The 18,000-nt window shown below is 35.3% G+C and overlaps 1 protein-coding gene across 2 annotated transcripts in view; it reads left to right on the top strand.

Moving 5' to 3' along the window:
• The window catches only part of Traf4 (TNF receptor associated factor 4), an 89,157-nt gene that overhangs the window by 41,522 nt on the left and 29,635 nt on the right, over positions 1–18,000 (top strand). The window contains exon 1 of one of the 2 annotated variants that reach the window (XM_076113884.1): positions 15,982–16,280. The exons of the other annotated variant lie outside the window; for it this stretch is intronic. Within the exon in view, the coding sequence (XP_075969999.1) occupies positions 16,086–16,280 (195 nt within the window). The 5' untranslated portion in view covers positions 15,982–16,085. Of the gene's footprint in view, positions 1–15,981; positions 16,281–18,000 lie in introns of those variants that run through there. 2 annotated transcript variants of the gene reach the window in all.

Genomic DNA, 18,000 nt, shown 5'->3' on the forward strand with positions numbered 1-18,000 from the left:
AAAAAATTACCGTCTCCATAAATCATCTAGGCACATCGTCCTTTTTCTAAACTATTCTAAAGGGTTTAACTGAACGACATTTACGAGAACATCCACATAATATCGTAACTGACATATTATAATTGACGGAGGTCGTGTCCTGGACAAAAATATTCCAAGTTATTCCATTCTGGACTACGGACCACCCTGTATAAATACATATAACACAAATAGGACTTAATTGAGCCAGAGATTAGTCCGAGATAAAGTGCCGAGTTTAATATTATATTAAGTTGTTGACAAAGGATCGGTTTTTTGGTTTTATTTGTAGGTCAGATGTTTGTATTTGAAATTAGGGGTTGATTGAACTTTCTTGGGAATACTGATGTACGTCGTTCGGGTTTAGACAATATACATAATGTTGGATAAAAGGCGTATCTAAAAATAAGGAGTCGTTGTATGGTGAATAGTCAAACAGCCCGCTAAGAGATGGATTCGGATGACCAATTCTCCTATTCTGTATGAGCCTCTATTGCATGATAAATCTTATATTGATTGTGGTGGCTCGTAATTTAAATTACAGTACAAAACTTTTACCTGGAAATACCCTACATGACTTTAGGATGTCTTTAATTGAAATGTTAAGTATCATACATATTGAAATAGGGATATAGGACTAACCCTTTCATAAATTAATATGTAGCTTAACCTTCCTTAGGGAGAGCTGCTTCCTTTGACCAACACAATTCACGTATGTCATTGTCATTCAAAAATGTCATTCAACCCCAATTTTTTTCAACCAAATTCAAATCGCCAAGTCGTTAACAATGGGTAGCAAATCAAAGATGGCGGCGCAACAGCTGATAGTTGACAGTTCGTATTGTGCGCGTGCGCATCTGGCGTGCCATTGTGAGTGAGCGGGAGTCGCTTTGTGGTGTTCCATAGATATTTACAGCAATAGTTTAGATGATTATAAAATTATAAATCGATTGTAGAGGTAGCATTCCAAGGGTAGGATTTGGTGTCCGTGTGCAGGCTGCTTTATCATTAAATAGTTAACTGGTTGGAGTGGCTCCGATCATGTATCACCTTTTCCGAAAACTTAGGGGTACAAAACTAACCAATGTGTGACCTCAGATCGTCAACAATTTTTATGTTAAATATCTTCAAAATCGGTTAGCGTTTTAGCCATAGAAGCCATAGCAAACTAGTATTGTCATTTACACCGGTCTATTCGGTGGACTATAGTGCGATTCTTCACCACTATCGACTATCGGCAACCGGTTAACTATCAAATAATGTTGTATGAAAACTCAATCAGCGCTTCTAGCGGGTACTTTAGGAACTATTTTCCTAGGATATTTTAAATGTCAAACTCTCGATACTTGAAAGTATTGACTGTAGAGACAGCTACAAGCCATACAGTCTAACTTACCACAACTGAAAGAAAAATACTCTTAACTTTTAAAAATGTCTCCATCCTGTTTCAAAATAAGAGTTCCTTACCTCACTTTCTTTAATCGCATTGTTTACATATCCCGGTGTTATATTTCAACAATGAAACTCCTTGAAGATAAAACGTTCATGTTTACGACTCTATGTATAAACATGCGTTTGTGAAGTTTTCAGAATTACACGACAGACTGTGTGACGACTCTTTTATGTGTTAACTCGACTAGAGACTTGAGGGGAGAGAGTTTTTGTTTTAAGCATCTGAATATCAGAACTTACGATAAGTAGGAACTCCAGGCGATTTCAAGTCTGACTCTGAGACGAGTCATTGGTATCTGGAGGTAGAGGCGGGATGTTTTGCCTAGTGTTTGAGAGTATCATTGTGGTGAAAGGATTAGTCAGCCTAGATTCTGCGTTACCAAACCTAGCTGCTTCCAGGGTGCGCCGCGGGGAGGCTCCTATCATGCACCCCAAAATAAAGTTATAGGTACGGTTGAACTTACGATGGCGATAATAAATAGAGTTTACCAGATAATTTGCAATTACTTTCGGTAGCGAGCTAGCTACTGACCTTTATGAAAATGTTATCAGCAGTTCTAGCGGGTGCTGTAGTAGAATTCACAGTCTCGATACTCAATTGTAGAAAATCGAGCTACAATACTCGCTCATACAAAAAAGAGGCCCTTAAACTTTCGTTAAAATTAAAAGCTAATTAAATTACAGACGAATTACTTGCTACCGGTAGTTAAGTGGCGGAAGAAGTGCCCGGTCAATATCCGGTGATGGAGTGGTCAATGCGGTTATTAGTTAATACATGTTATGTTACAGGATGTTATGTAGTTATATTAGTATTGGAGTTCGGGCGCTCATAGCCAGTTGTGCTCACCAGTCTGTAAACGATCAGTGAGTTAAGCAACCGTTGGCGAGGTCATTCTATAGATGGGTGACCGCATAGTGGCATTTGAACTGAGCGTCTCCGTGCTTCGGACGGCGGTCCCGGTTGTTGTCGATTAAGATAACAGTCAAATTTAAGTATATATAAGATAAAGTTAAGCCATGTCAAAGGCCTTTCAGGCGGCTTCAACAACTTTGACACTAGGTTGACCAATAACCATACGATAGATAGATAGATAGTATTGGACTTGAGACTCGAGTGAGGCAAAAATATTTGGTAATATTATACATACAAAGTAAAGGCGCTTCTCGCGTCTGTTCCTACATATATGTATGCTTGGAACTTTAAAGCTATACAAAGGATTTTGATGCGTTTTTTTATAGATAAGGTGATTCAAGACGAATGTTTGCGTGTAAAAGTTGTAGAGGTTATTTTTGTTGAATAACTGCTTAAACAGCTAACCTAACCCGCAGTTATCCAGCGTGATGGCCTCAAGGCTTAACCCCTTCCTGGTCCAGGAGGAAACCTTTGCCCAGCAGTGGGACAGTAACGGGTTATAAAAAGATATAACAATTTTTAAGTAAAAAAGGAAAAAGTTCGTTCAAAAATAAAGTTAATAAAGTTGTACCCTTTTGCGTGTAAACAATCTTAAATTAGCAATCGGCTTAGTATTTAAGGCATTTCCTGTTGTTGTACTTTCGGGTAAGGGTTTACACCTATAAAAACATTTTTATTGACCTGTTGCAGAAATAACTTATTATGATTTTAAATCACGTCTTTTGTTTGACATGAAAATAAATAATCTAAAGTAAACATATCGATCACTGCAATTACACTGCCGTATCTATACTAATCTATACTTAATATTATAAAGCTGAAGAGTTAGTTTGTTTAATTGTTTGTTTGTTTGTTTGAACGCGCTAATCTCAGGAACTACTGGTCCAATTTGTAAAATTCTTTCAGTGTTAGATAGTCCATCTATCGACGAAGGTTATAGGCTATATATCATCACGCTACTACCAATAGGAGCAGAGAACCAGTGAAAAATGTTACAAAAACGGGGAAAATTTTGACCCATCCTCTCTTATGTGACGCAAGCGAAGTTGCGCGGGTCAGCTAGTAATTAAATATAGCAGACAAAGAGTAAGTATTAATATTCAGCTTCCATTATACCAATAATATTATGCTGAAAAGTTTGTTTGTTTTAAAGCGATAATAGGAACTACTAGTTCAAATTAAACAATTATGTTTGTGTTGAACAGTTATTAAGAAGTTATAGGGTATGTAACATCACGCTCACGCGGACGATAGGGCCTGAAAGAGAAGACATGGATGTCCGCTAGATAACCAATAAGTCACCGTTATTTTAAGTGCAAGTAAATTAACTCCTGAACTACATTTTTACAACTACATACTTCTTACATAATATAACTGACACAAGATACAATTACTCTAGACCGAAACGACCACCTATTAATTCATAGATGACATATCTATATGGGAATCGAACCCGAAACTCCAAACAAACAAATTGAATAACAAACACCAATCATTAACAAAACTAACTAAAATTAACCGTCGATTTAAGACCGACACCATTACGCAGTGTTACCAACATTCAGAGTGAAGACAAAGAAAGGGCAGGGAACTTTTAAATCACAGAGCTGGCAACATTGACGTAAGAAATGATGGTGACACATTTATTAGGCCTGTCATTCGTGTACCTTATTTGTGACATGTGAGGTGGGTGCACATTGGAGCTTGAACTTAATGTTACATTCAAATGAACTTAATAATTATATGTAAAATTATATCATTTTTCGTAGAAAATTGGACTTGTAAAACTGCTGAAGAAGTTCATTAATAAAGGAGCAAGTTTTTAAAAGCGAGACGAAGACGCGAAAAAAGCTAAGAGGTGCTGAATTTAGGCATATCTTGAAAAGTTTATTTACATAAAGTAATGCTGTATTAAATTATTGTTTAAGTACATGCCACATCTGTTCAATCCGTAAAAGTTCTAATGGAATACAGTTCTTAGATGTTCCCTATTGTTCGCTAAGGACGGACATCAATAGCGGAGTATTACGAATAGTAAATCTGTACATCTTTAGACTGCGATTTTTCGATTCATGTACATATACATAAACCTGTTACAGAGTAAACCCATTTAATTTGACAAACACATATTTAATTCAAACTCGCGTTTTAATTTGTCAAAAAGTAAATAACGTCTACTACTAGTGGGTGCTCTAATGTGCATTTCCCTTTACTTCCAAACTTTAATTTGTGATAAGTCAAACGTGTGTATAGATGGATGCTACCGGATTTTAAACTTTCACATTTTCTTTGTTATCGGTTATTTAAATAGAGTTTTAAAGGCTTTTTGTATATGGTTTTATTGCTACACTACGCTTTGTATCCAATGTGTTGGTTATAACATGTTATTACGATTATCTGAGTGTTAGTAGCTGATATTATATGTGTACAAGTCGCGAGAGTTTAAAATCATTAGATGATATGTTTTATTTTATGTCGTAAATATGGTTTAAGTTGCCATTCGTGTGGTTTGTGTAGCCTTGGGCCATAACATTATGAAGAACGGTTTAAAAAGACAGAATCATTAGGAATAATGTTCCAAAAATAGTAAAAATGTGTCAATAATTCGCAACACTGAATACGGTCTAATATTGCACAAAAATTATGTACACATATTTGGCATAATGACGACTCGCGATGATAAAATCTAGTCGAAGAAAATAACGTTTATTTTGCAGTTGCTAGGCTAAGATATTCTAGTATCAGTCTAGAGCTGTAAATACCTCAATAAGCCAGTGAAATCACACCATAAACAGCAATTATATACACAATTAATTAGCACAAAACAGAACTTTGAACTGACATCAAACGGAATCAAACATAATTTACTCCTTGAAATTCAAACACATCATTCAAGAGACCACATTTTATTTTTAGTAACCTTTATTAGTCGTACTAATTACGAGCAGTGACATTGTTTTGTGACAGTCGACTAATTCCATACTCGACTCGAGACAATCATCAGTAATGCACATCACTAGCATCGACAAGTAATGGCGCCAGTTTACTTTTTTGTTTTACTTTTTAGAGTTCCGTACCTAAAAGGTAAAAACGGAACCCTATTACTAAGCTTCCGCTGTCTGTCTATCTCCAGGCTGTATATCATAAACCGTGAAAGCTAGAAAGCTGAAATTTTCACAAATGATGTATTTCCGTTGCCACTATAACAACATATAGGTACTAAAAATAAAATAAAAAACAAATAAGGGGGGAAAAAACAAATAAAATCTTAACAATGATCATGTGTATTTGCGTTTTTTTGGTACGTAACCCTTCGTGCGTGAGTCCTACTCAAACTTGGCCGATTTTTATTTATTTCACTTTTTAAAGTTGACACTGTCAGCGGTCGGTGAGTTTATAACGCATTAAAAATTACTTATGATAAGTTTTTTTTGTTAATCAATTTAGTAATCTTTTTTAACTACATATGGTCATGGTGACAGTAAGTTGACGGGCTTATTGTTACGAAATAAAGCTTTTAAATAGAGTTCAAGAAGCCATAGGCTGATGTCAATGAACGGAACGTGAATCATATGCAGACGAGTTGCTATCGATAACTTTTTGTTGGAAACTAAATAGATTGTTTAATTTTAAGGATAATATAGTTTTTTTTTCAAGTGGAGTAGACGATTAACTTGTAGGTAACTGCGTCAGATGACAGTTAGATTGAAAATCTACTACTATTACTACTCTACACAAAATTGATCCAAACTTCCTTTTTTGTAGACAATTCTCTTCAATGGTCTTGTAACTTCTTAAAACTTTCCCGTGGTGTTTTGTTTTTTTTCTGAAACAAAAAGAAACAAAATCAATTTCTAATTAAAGATATTGCATCTAGCTGGATAGTAAAATAAATCAGTCACCTAAATAGTTAATAAATAATATCCCCCAAAATAAATAAAACTCTTTTTTTTCCAGCTCTTTCTTAGCAACAGAACAGTTAATAAGAGAAAATTTTAATCCTAAAACACACCTAGTATCAAAAACATCATACCTTAAAAGGCCTAACAGTGTAGGTTGTATTTGAGCCCAATATCAACGGTAGCCACTTAGCCAGCCGTGCCGGATGCAAACCAGTTCTAGAATAGCACTCAAAAAGGACCAAGGCTCGGTCAGGTGACGAAAATGGCTAGACTGCCTTGTGAGACTTTTAACTGTGGGAATTATACTACTAACTGTTTGGTTTAGTTAATTTTTGCTATAATAATTTACAGGTACTTTTCTATTTAAATGTTATACAATAACATATGGTTAACTTAAAATACGTGTGTTTCTTGATTACAGTATTGCAGTACTCATTAGTCGTGAGTCGATAAACGCATTTTAAGGCAAGCTACCTATGACGCAGTCGGCCAATAGATGGGTGGGCTGCAGTATTTCAGTAGCGCTGTGAGTGCCTTATGATTTGGTGGACACGTAGAAAGCGGTCAAAAATAAAGACACTAGCTGAAGAAAGTAGCTGCTGCTGTCTTAAGCCTGTCTTACGATAAAGCAACAGTACCACAATAAAATGCTGTATGTTTTCTTAAATTCGCAGTTCAACTGTCAACTATCAATACCAAACACCATTTATTAACAAAAAAAACAATCCCAAATTAATTCCTAATTCAAATCAGTCACGTACGAGCATTCGCCGCGTGCACACGTCCGATAGTTTGTTAGACAATAAAACAAAATGGCGCCAATAAGGTCATGATAATAACCATTTCTTGGTAAGCTCGTGCTGAAGACCCACGAACTTATTGTGTCATTGATATCGTTCAAAGTTTAAAGCCTTATGCAAGGAATATTTTCAATGGACTCGTGCCATTAATGAGTTTTGTTTTATGAATTGACTTTGCAGGTGTTAGGTAACTATGAATTGTTAATTGTATGTGCAAGCTTCATTCAGTACACCTCAGCTACCTTTTTGATGACATACATAAGGCTTGCATTTGAAATTCTATTCCAAAACGTCCTTCCTCAAATGGTTGGGCATCCAGTCTGAATCAGAAATGAAATTATGTACAGGTAAAACCAATAGGAAGCAAAATAAGAGACCATGATCTTTAACCTTAGGGAATAAAAAATGGATATAAAGAATTCAAATTACATCTACATTTCACAAGTTTTGTAAGCTTATACAGTTTTTCGTATCGAAACACTTACAACTTAGGTTAGGTTTTTCCGTCATTAGATTTCTTTAATCGAGGAACATTTTGGCATCAATAGATATTGACGAAACCCCATCTGCGTGAATAGAATTGCCTTTGTCTTTTTGAGATCGTAAACTGTTACTTAGACGTAATATTGGAAATGGACAATGGTTGACAGATGACGTCTTTCGCTCTCTTCCATGCAGTGAATCTTATATGATAGTGGGGTCTGCCTCATTCTCTTCCACTTCACTCTATCATTTAAATCATCATCGCAAACCTTACACTTGCTCATGTTTTATTTGACAGATGATATAAGTTGAATATATCAAAATTAATATTTTTTAACACTTTTGGACAATTATTAGATGAAATTTAGACAGTAGTTTTTTACTCCTATATTTGCGGTCACTTTTTCCGGCAGCTAGGTTATCTTCTACTTATTTCTAGAATGTGAAACTGGCCCGTAATATAACGAAGCTTTGACTCCAACCAAGTCAAACATAAGTTTAAACAATTCGGGTCACAAAAATAGCCCACAAGTGCACGTGTGTCCAAAAAATTTGGAACACAATGCTCTCAAAGCACGTTTATTTGTTCAAATGTGCACGAGACGTTGGAACATATGGGTCCGGTCATTTCGCTTAACTTTTGACTATTTTTGTATGGTTCGTGACACACATGGTGTAGGGTCTTGGGTAATGAAAGAGACCGCCCAAAGCGGGTCCTGTGATATTTAATAGGTTTATGGGTTTTGAGACGTAAGGGTTCGCTGTTAATCTTGCTAAAATCTACGCCTTTTTAACGCACATAGAAAGAATATCGATAATTCGCCTTTTCCCAATAGGGAAAGGCAGAGATCAGAAAACGCCATTTGGTACGACCATAACAAACTTCCCATGTTTCATTCTCATCCATACATTTTGTCACAAAGTTTGATAAGCTTATTTTAAGTGTGATTTTGTGTACATAATTGTAAATATATAAAACTCAATGGTATAAATGTAATGTATAACAATGTGAAAAATTGTTTATTGAGTTAAAGAAATTCAAAAATGGATGGATTTCAAACGGTTTGAAACATAATGAACTAGATTAAAAAAAGACTGCTATGTTCCTTAATCTTATCTTATATCCATTTACTATTACATATGTGGGCATGTGCGCCATCAGGCATTTCACCTTAATTGTTTTAATGTTTCGGCTGTGGTAGCAAAATGCAAGGTGAATGATAACGCGGTCGATTCTGCAAGTTAATTCCCGGATAATATATTATATAATAATTATTAACAATTCGAAAGTTTAAAAAATTGGTCCCTTTATGAGTCAGTAATTGGTATAAGAAATTGAATTGTGCAATTTTAAAAGGGCACATGTTAATATCTTCGAGATATGTTATGTGACCTTTTCAAAATCACTTATTAAGAAAAAATAATAAACATACGGCAATTAGGGTGCAAGCGGAGGTGAATTAAATACACCGCGTTTCGCCATTTACAGTGTTAGTCCTATTTAGTAGGGAGCGACGCTATTGCCATATACCAGTACTGTATTAAACGTTACCAAAATCCGGGGTAGCACTGAGTTTAATCTAATATCAATTTAAAAAAACTATAGGTACTTCGTCTGACCTGGGAATCGAGCCCAAGATTTCTTGAAAATACATATGATATTAAGGATACCCTATTCTTAATATCATATGTATTTTCAAGAAATCTTCATTGTTTCATGGAGAAAAACAGTCATAAATCACATTTACAACTCACTCATAACCGGAATAGGTCGACTGCGCCACGGCATAGATAATTTTTTAACATGAAAAATGTTTAGCCCCTCGCAAAACTTATTAAAACGGGTATTTTTCAATCATGTAATATTTGCTTTTCCCATACAAATATAGTTTAATGGGGCAATTAAAACAATTTATTGGTGTAATATAAAACACTCCCCTACTACCACGGTTACACAAGGGATAAGCGGAACACACGTGGTAAGGAAACAAAGAAAAGAGTACATAAAAATGAATTTATTGGGATTTTAGTTATGGAAGATAAAAAGTCATAAAGTTAGTTGAAGAAATATTGTAGAAGATTTATTTAAATTTTATTTTTCGCCGTGTTGTATTTTTTTTTTATTTAAATCGTATTTAACAATGCTCAAGGTATGAAATAGGAGATCTCTTTTATTTAAATTCTTTGTCGTATATGTTAACCCATAATGCTCAAGATACTTACTTTAGATTGTTATTTTTCATTCATAGATACTGAGACAGTTTGCAAGAGCAGTGTATTTGAAAAGAATGAGGATGGTTTGTCGCATCATGTCTTTCAGAGAGAAAGTTGTTCTTTGAAAACTATTTGTAAAATATTAGAATATCTTTGAAGAAGATACTATAACAAACTTTTGATAAATTTTTACTACACTATTGAATATTGAGAAGGACAGTTTATAGGTCTTTCTAGATATCAATAGTTTAATAAAAAACCAACGACTTTATGTGGTCTTTCATAAGTAGTCATAAATATAACCAGACACAAAATAAAAAACACAGCATAATACCATACACACGTTACAACTTTCATCACCTTAGGGTGCGTCACCTGGGAACGAACCCACGTCCCTTACTTCCCACGCTCATGAAACTATTACCACATGTTCAAGAGCTTCCTTAATTAATTTCTATTATCTCTCCTAATTATTCTGCGGGCTAAATCGATTGGCTATTGTTGAAATATATCCCTTTTAGCCGGAAGTGGACTCTTGCCCTTATTTCGTGAATTGGGACTAATGGATATGGGGTTTTGTGTAAATTGAAAAGAATAATGGTTAATTATATTGTTTTGGTGTAATGAGTATTTTTGTTTGAGTAAATATTTATTTATTTAGATAGTAAATATAACTTCTATTTCAGAAACTATACCATCAAAAGCACCAAATCTAATGGAAATTTTATTATGTCAAGTTCTGCCCGTGAAAAGATTTCTAGGGGTAAAAAGAGCAGATATAATTCGTTAAAATTTCGTTAAAATCCGCCCAGTAAGTTTTTGGGAAAGAGAATCATACAAACATCCATCCTTTCTTACAAACTTTCGCATTTATAATATTAGTTGAAGTAGAAGCCAAAGACGGTGTAATCACGGTAACAGAAAAAGATCGAGTGGTAACCTAGCATGCTTAAGTTTTCAATAGTTCTTAAAGAAAAGCCAGCTCAAACCTGCATTTGGGTAGCTTTAGACCTAAAACCTCTCTCTCATTCGGGACGGAAGGCAATATCTAAATAGATAATTTTTCCTTATTTGTCAAAGTATTTTTAGCAAACAATTTTCTCATAATAACTACCCTAAATATTGTTCCCTAACAACAAAGGTTAAGCAAACTAATTAAAACGACTTCGCTAAACTATGCCACGGTGTACACAAGTAATTTACGAGGGCACTGAAATAGATGCTAGATTGACATACGACTAATTATCTACAGTTTTACTTGTACTTCATAATATGGGGTGATTATGGGTAAGGGTGGGTATGACTTGGGTGAAAAAAGAGACCGAAATTTGTGATAAAATTAAAATTTTCCGAAGATTTTCGTAAGAATTGAAGTTGAACAGTTATCGGCTATTTACAATTTTTTTTCTCTTTACATGCTTATTTGCGTAGGTAGAGAATAAAAAACGCCACATTTTGGTGAAAACAATAGGCTAGCTCTTAGTTTGGGTCTAAAATTATCTCTAATTTCTGCAATAATGGTTCAACGTTTTAGCCAAGAAAATGTAACAGATAGACCGTAATCAATGTTTTGAAATTAACACTGCATGCTGTATCATCTAGCTAGAATACATAATATAACATGGTGTATGGATAAAATCCACAATTGTATTTGATTGCCCCTTGAAATATTTTCAATAAATATTTATCTTGTTTCTGCTTTTCAAAAACAAAACAAGGTATTAGAATCTCATAATGTTTGATGTTGATAAATATTATTTTTAAATACTAATCAATGTTTTGAAATTAATTGTTATTTCTTTTTGTTACAGGTACGTTTTCAAATCAAAATAACCCATTGTAGAACCATCAAGATATTCTCAAGATGCAAAAGTATGGTAACCATAGTATAAGCGAAAAACGCGGATAAATCACTTTGACATTTTACAAGTTTTTTTTTAAAAGATCAGTATTATATTAATGGGTACTTTTTTAGTCTACATGTTGACTCCAATCGTCAATAAATGTCTACGAAACACGTGTGAACGTTAATTCTGATTTAATCCTTCGAAAATGAATGGATATAATAGACAAATATATTTGAGCGGTGAAAGAAAACATACTGATGAATCCTTGTATGCCTAAAAGTAGATTAACGCATTTCTTGAGGGCACGCAAAGTGTCCTAACTCACACTTGACCAGTGGAATCAAGGCTTAAACCCTCTCTCACTACCGGAGGAGACCCTTGCCCAGCAGTAGCAGTTTTAAAAACACAGTAAAGTTTTAGAGGTTGTTTGACAGAAACTTATCATTCTACAATTCGACCTACATGGAAAGATTCCCAGCTACTTGTTATACGGATTATAAACATAGATGTTTTCCATATTACCCAAATACGTTGCGCAGTTCGCGTGATAGATAATATACTCACATTTAGAAGGAAGGGTTAAAAAGCAAGAAATACCTACCTGGCGGAATATAATAACGATCTGGGACGTACAATCAGGAACAGAAAGAAATAGTGTCACTACGCAAAAGATATTACTCTAAGCCTAGGAAGTTAGTATGTTCACATAGTTAATACATCAATACATAAACTTGCTTCTATCTATGGGGTTAATAATCTGCGTCAATAAAAGCCGGAAATAGAAATTAAAGTTAGATTTATATCGATTTGCGCAATTTGCGCTTCATTGAATTGTGCGACACGTTGCGTTGTATCCGGCCGACATGACACTGTTGCTAGCTTGTAGTGATGTAAACTATAGGTGTCTTGGAATAATCGACGTTTTTTTAGCAAATCTTCGGTTAATAGGACGATATTACAAAGCTTAGCTTGACTGTGCTACTTCTACCAAGCCTCTTTTAAAAAAATAAGGAAGCTTTTCCTAAACGGTCGAAACTACATGACTAAAGAATATTAAAAAAATGATTTTAACCTCGCTGCGGATGTGTGAAATTTGTCGCATACTATGATAATAATTATTGTTTACCAATCTATATGTCGAAGTCTAGAGAAATAAACTTATTTCATAAAAGTTATTTTCGATTAGATTCAGAAAACATCGATGTTTTTTTACTTTGATGTATCGATATTTTTCATTACAAAGTTTGCATCCCTAATCTTGTGGCTATTTCTTATGAGTCATTTTAGATAATATTGTCAAGGAATTCTAATTCTATATCTGTTTATACTCTGTGACTGAGTTGAAGGTCTCCTTGTTCATCCATTGATGGATTTATTAACCTTTGAGAAATTTCTTTATTATCATACGTGCTAATGCTTTAATAATTATTATATTTACATTAAACAATACATTTTAAGTTATGAATATTAGTAATAATTATAATTGATAGTGACTATAAACTATAGTTGATCTTTTTACGAATCCTTTTACTGTGTGTCGAGCAGAATTCTCAGGTATTTCAGCTGAAGAAAATGTGTTAGTTTATCTATTCAATAGCGTCTATTGAATAGATAAACTACCGCTAAATGTACCTTAGAAACCGGGGGTAATTCTTTAATTCATCAAGCTGACCAAGTGCGTGTTGGTTGGTTAGACTTAGCATCTATTTCCATTTGTTTGGAACTCTCGGCCCCTGGGCCCCTTCGTGTTTTTCTTGTTAACTTTTACCTACATTGACCACTATAGCTTAGCAATATTTTTTCTTAAAATTTCGTATTAATAAAAAAAAAATTGAAAAATGGGAGATAGAGGTTAGGATTTTAAACTTTTGAAGGCAGGCAAACAATAGCCCCACTCCGCTATCCCACTCCAGTCTATCAAAAATTGCCTCAATATTCTCAACTCAGCTTACACCTTTTATTAAATAACTGTTTTTATACATATCCAATTTCTTAGCGTAGTTTATGCCATTCATAAATCGTTCTTAAATAACTACTAGAACTTTCTTTTAACACTCAAATTACGTTTTTACTTTCACATTGCATCGTGTAGTTATACAATTGATGTTATCTATACTATAATTTGTTTATTTCGTAATATTTCACACATAAGTCGATGATAGAGATGTTTCGGTAAAACCTCCTATTTATTTCCTTACCAGTATATTATTCTTATTTTCTTCGTTCCTCTCCTTTTATCTGAAGGATCCAATTCTGCTGCATGTCATAAAATTGCGGGACTCGGTATACTTAACTTAACCTTAGTTCACTCAATTTTCGGCATAGCTTGCCGGGTCATTTCAGTTATACTTGCCAGGATTGCAAGTTAACCAGTGATTTAACGCCACAGTTTAAAAGCTTTTGATTGCTTCAGAACGCCATATTAACGAAATCAGTCCTGGTATTCGTAATTATTTGTTCAAACAGCACACATGCAATTAAAATGAACTTGCCCTGGACCTAAGTAATGCTCCATTTGAAACTAAATTATTTACTAAAACATCATTAAACTCTCGCCTCGGCCGCCTCTATATTAAAACCTTCATCAAACTGCATCCAATCGTCATCTCGGAACGATATACTCAAAACAATCAATAACCATCCCTCATAAAGTTCATACACACTCATACATCTAAGGACATTCCATACTCTTTTAACCCTCGCCAGAACAATAGCCAGGGTCCTTCTACCCCATCGCTGAGGGGCATTAATGACCCCTTTAAATATATCTTTGTACATAGAGGGTTGGTAGTAAATCTTTTTAAAGATGTTAGTGAAATCTCATTATAAGGCCTGGTTGATTAAGTTTTGCTGTTATTTATTAGCGTGTGAATGTGGTAAGGAAAATGTTATTATTAAATTAAAAGCTTATTTAAATTATTGGAACCGATGGGTTTTGTTGAACGATAAATATTGTCGATTACCGAGTATGTGTGAAGCATGTGAAGCAAGTAAAGCAGTATGTTTTAGTAAGTGACATAATCACCGTAACTACCCAATTCAGGTGACCACTAGGTCTTTAAGATACTCGTAGTCATGAGGCATAATTTTGGACATTAAAGGGTGAATTCCAATCAACAATTCCTAGCTTTTCTTTATTAATTATGCTATAGTACCTAATTGTCTTTTTGTCGTCTAAATCTTGTTCAATCATGTCTTACTCTCCATCAAGACCCTCTCAAAACATCCTCAATTTTTTCCCTTCTCAAAACCAACTGCAGAAAACTGTCTCCCGGCTCATCTTAAGGATGTGAGACAAAGGTTGTGTATCCACTTTAGCCCTCGGCCTCCTTGTGCGCATGCGCTGCGGGCGTCAGCTGCGCGCGCACGTGGCTTCGGCAAACGTCACGCAATCCTGCGCAGAGCCAATGCCTATTGTTCTGTTCGCACCCCTTGAACAATACTTCTTAGGGCTGTGGGATTAGTAAGCTGGGTTTTTTACGCATTTAAGTGTTGAGGATATAGGATACGTTGCTTGGGGATTTTAGGGATCATGAATTTTGGTAAGTTTTTGATGTTTTGAAGGATGGTTTAAAGAAGCTATGTTAGGGATATTTGATTGTGCTGCTAGAAATTATATTTTTCAATCAATTTTGTTTTGAGGATATGATTGGGTATTTTTGCTTTTTATGGTTAGTTTGCCTTATTGGTATATATCTTGTCTTTTTTGGGATATGGTCCCTTTTTTCTGGGTGTTTTTTAAAATCTCTTCCTTGTAAAATGTATTTTAAATTCTGAGCCCTACTTTCACAATGCCGTAATACTGGCATCCCTACACTATAAAAGAGTAATAAAAGGAATGCATATTTGTGATCGTGTTCTATATCCTTGTTCCCAATAGTGTGGGGTGCCACCCTCGTTATGTGCAGTTATTTTCTCCGTTCATAAGGCGTTGCTAATTTTAATTAATGCTGTTCAAACTGTCTGGGTTGATGTGAGCTTTTATACGAATAGGTACCAATAAACGAGTTTTAAGAATGTCGGTTTACTTATTTTTTACGACATTTATGAGTCTTCGTGCCCCACTATCAATAGAAACATCTATTAAGTTCATAATAAAGTTTCGAGTCCAAACAAAAGATTTTTTATAACACAAATTAACGAAACAAACTGTAAATTAACTTACAATTTATCAACGCTACTCTAGACCGCTTCAAAACTTTTTGCTCGGAGAGGTAGCCGGCCGATAAACAAAAGAAAATCCGACCCAAAACCCATAGGTGGCCGGAGTGCATACACGCACACACCGCCACCCTACCCCCTCCTCGTCGTCAAGTCGCAACTTGCACAGGCAACACTCGGCAGCAGGCTGTAGTTTTGTTGCCCTCGTCATTCGTCCGCGGACCGTCGTCGAGTGCGCGCGTGCCGCTCCGTAACAAAGTTCAGTGAACGAGTGTAGTGCTTATGAACAGTCAAGATGGTGCGGAGCTTATCGCAGTGGACGAAGACGCTCAGCTTTCCAGCCAGGCTGTCTCCCAACCGCACGTCCAAGGAGAGCGTTGGCAATGGACAGTCCAGCCCTGGAGTGTCGCCGACCCCCAGTGCATCCTCACTCCCCCAGAGCTCGGATAAAACTATCACACCGATCCCGATCACGGAGATCAGTCAAATCGTAAGTCCCCCTTTTTGATTAACACAGGTCCCCCTGTCCAATTATTTCTTAGAGGCGAGCGGGAGTGGTGCAGCTGCAACATAACTATGCGCGTTGAATGCCAAGTGGTTCATTATACACGAATTCTTACTGTTCGCTATTTCGCGGAAATGTGCTTCTAACTTACATCGAATACGAAATTGAATTATAATTTTATTAACGTCTAAACTTACACGACTCTTTGCATAATCATCCTACGCTTATTATTCGCAATATTTAATTGAAATGTCCTTGGTTCAACAGTTAATTTGGCTACCATACTTATTAGAGCGTTAGGCATAACGATGAAACGTCCTTGTGAAAAATTCCAGCATAGTTACCCTACTTTGAGACAATGAGATTTAACCTAGATTGCATGATGACAATATGGTTACCACTGATGACACAACAACAATGCTCTTATGAAACACATATTTGTTGGCGAAAATTACTCTTACACGTTTGTTTACAAAACAATGCGAAACTAACAGTTCCTTTCACAAATAAGGATGGTGACCGTTACTCCTAGCTTTCCCATAAGCTATAGGAACGTGTATGAAATTTGAACCGTATTTTATGGGACGGCGCACCTTATTAGCCGGTCATTAAGTACACAAGTATTACTGAAAGGAAGTGTATCAAAAACCATATTCGTTTCCGACGTCGCACGTGTTGAGTATTCGTACATTACTTGTTAAGTTGTAAGTCACGTAGCGTCGGTGCTGTGGGAACGTTCGATGGACATCGAAGTGTGCGATCGTGTATGAAAATGAATATGTTTGGAGGTGGGCGGGGGCCGGTGCGCGGGCGCACCGTTATGTCCCCCTTGCACTCACCTTGGCAAGGCCGCGTCGAGATGCCAGTTTTTTGCGAAGCATGAAAGCATGACTTTCACCTTTAAGACGCCTTTCTAAATGCTGAAGTCTGCATTTGATTCAGGTCCTAGGTTTTGTGTACATACCTACTTGTTAATAGTCTAAGTGGGACACCTTGTGACAATTGTATGTGTTCCTATGAAATTCTAAATAGGTACTCGTGATACATTTGGATGGGCGATTTGAATAAGAATTATACATGGTGTGGGAAATTTTAAGTTGCAGTTTTGTACAAAGACGGACAGCTTCGTCTTCTGTTTACTTATTTTTGTCTGTTCCTGATAGATTTTATTAAGATCAAGGTGTCTTTTATAATAGTAAATTCAGCCTTGTTACCCACCGTTCCGATGTACAAACATAACCTACATAAAAAGATACGTTATCACGTTTATATCAAATATTATGCAAAAACCGACCGGTAAATGTATGCAAAATTATACTTAAACTAAGCATATTTAACGGTTTGTAATAGAATGTAAAGAATTTTGTATAAATCGATTCGTTTTGCTAAAATTACACAATCGCTATCTGTATTTATTTTGCGGATGCAAATGTTTGCATAAATCTCAGATAACTGTAGTAAATACACTAAGTAAATGAAACACTTTCAATTATTATGTTTTTGCTTTCATAACTGTAATATCTACGTCATAAACTAATGAGTATCTTTTGGGTAAAAAGGTGTTAATTGCCATTTAAACGATTAAAGGACTAACATCAAGTAATACTTAAAATATTCTTTCCTCATACAATTTTATAATAGCTAAGCTAAAAGTTGTCTACTTTTATCCTATCATTGGCTGAATAATTAATTTCCATCCACTTTT

Source organism: Anticarsia gemmatalis, chromosome 4, assembly GCF_050436995.1.
Source record: "Anticarsia gemmatalis isolate Benzon Research Colony breed Stoneville strain chromosome 4, ilAntGemm2 primary, whole genome shotgun sequence".
In the NCBI taxonomy this organism is placed as follows: Eukaryota; Metazoa; Arthropoda; class Insecta; order Lepidoptera; family Erebidae; genus Anticarsia; species Anticarsia gemmatalis.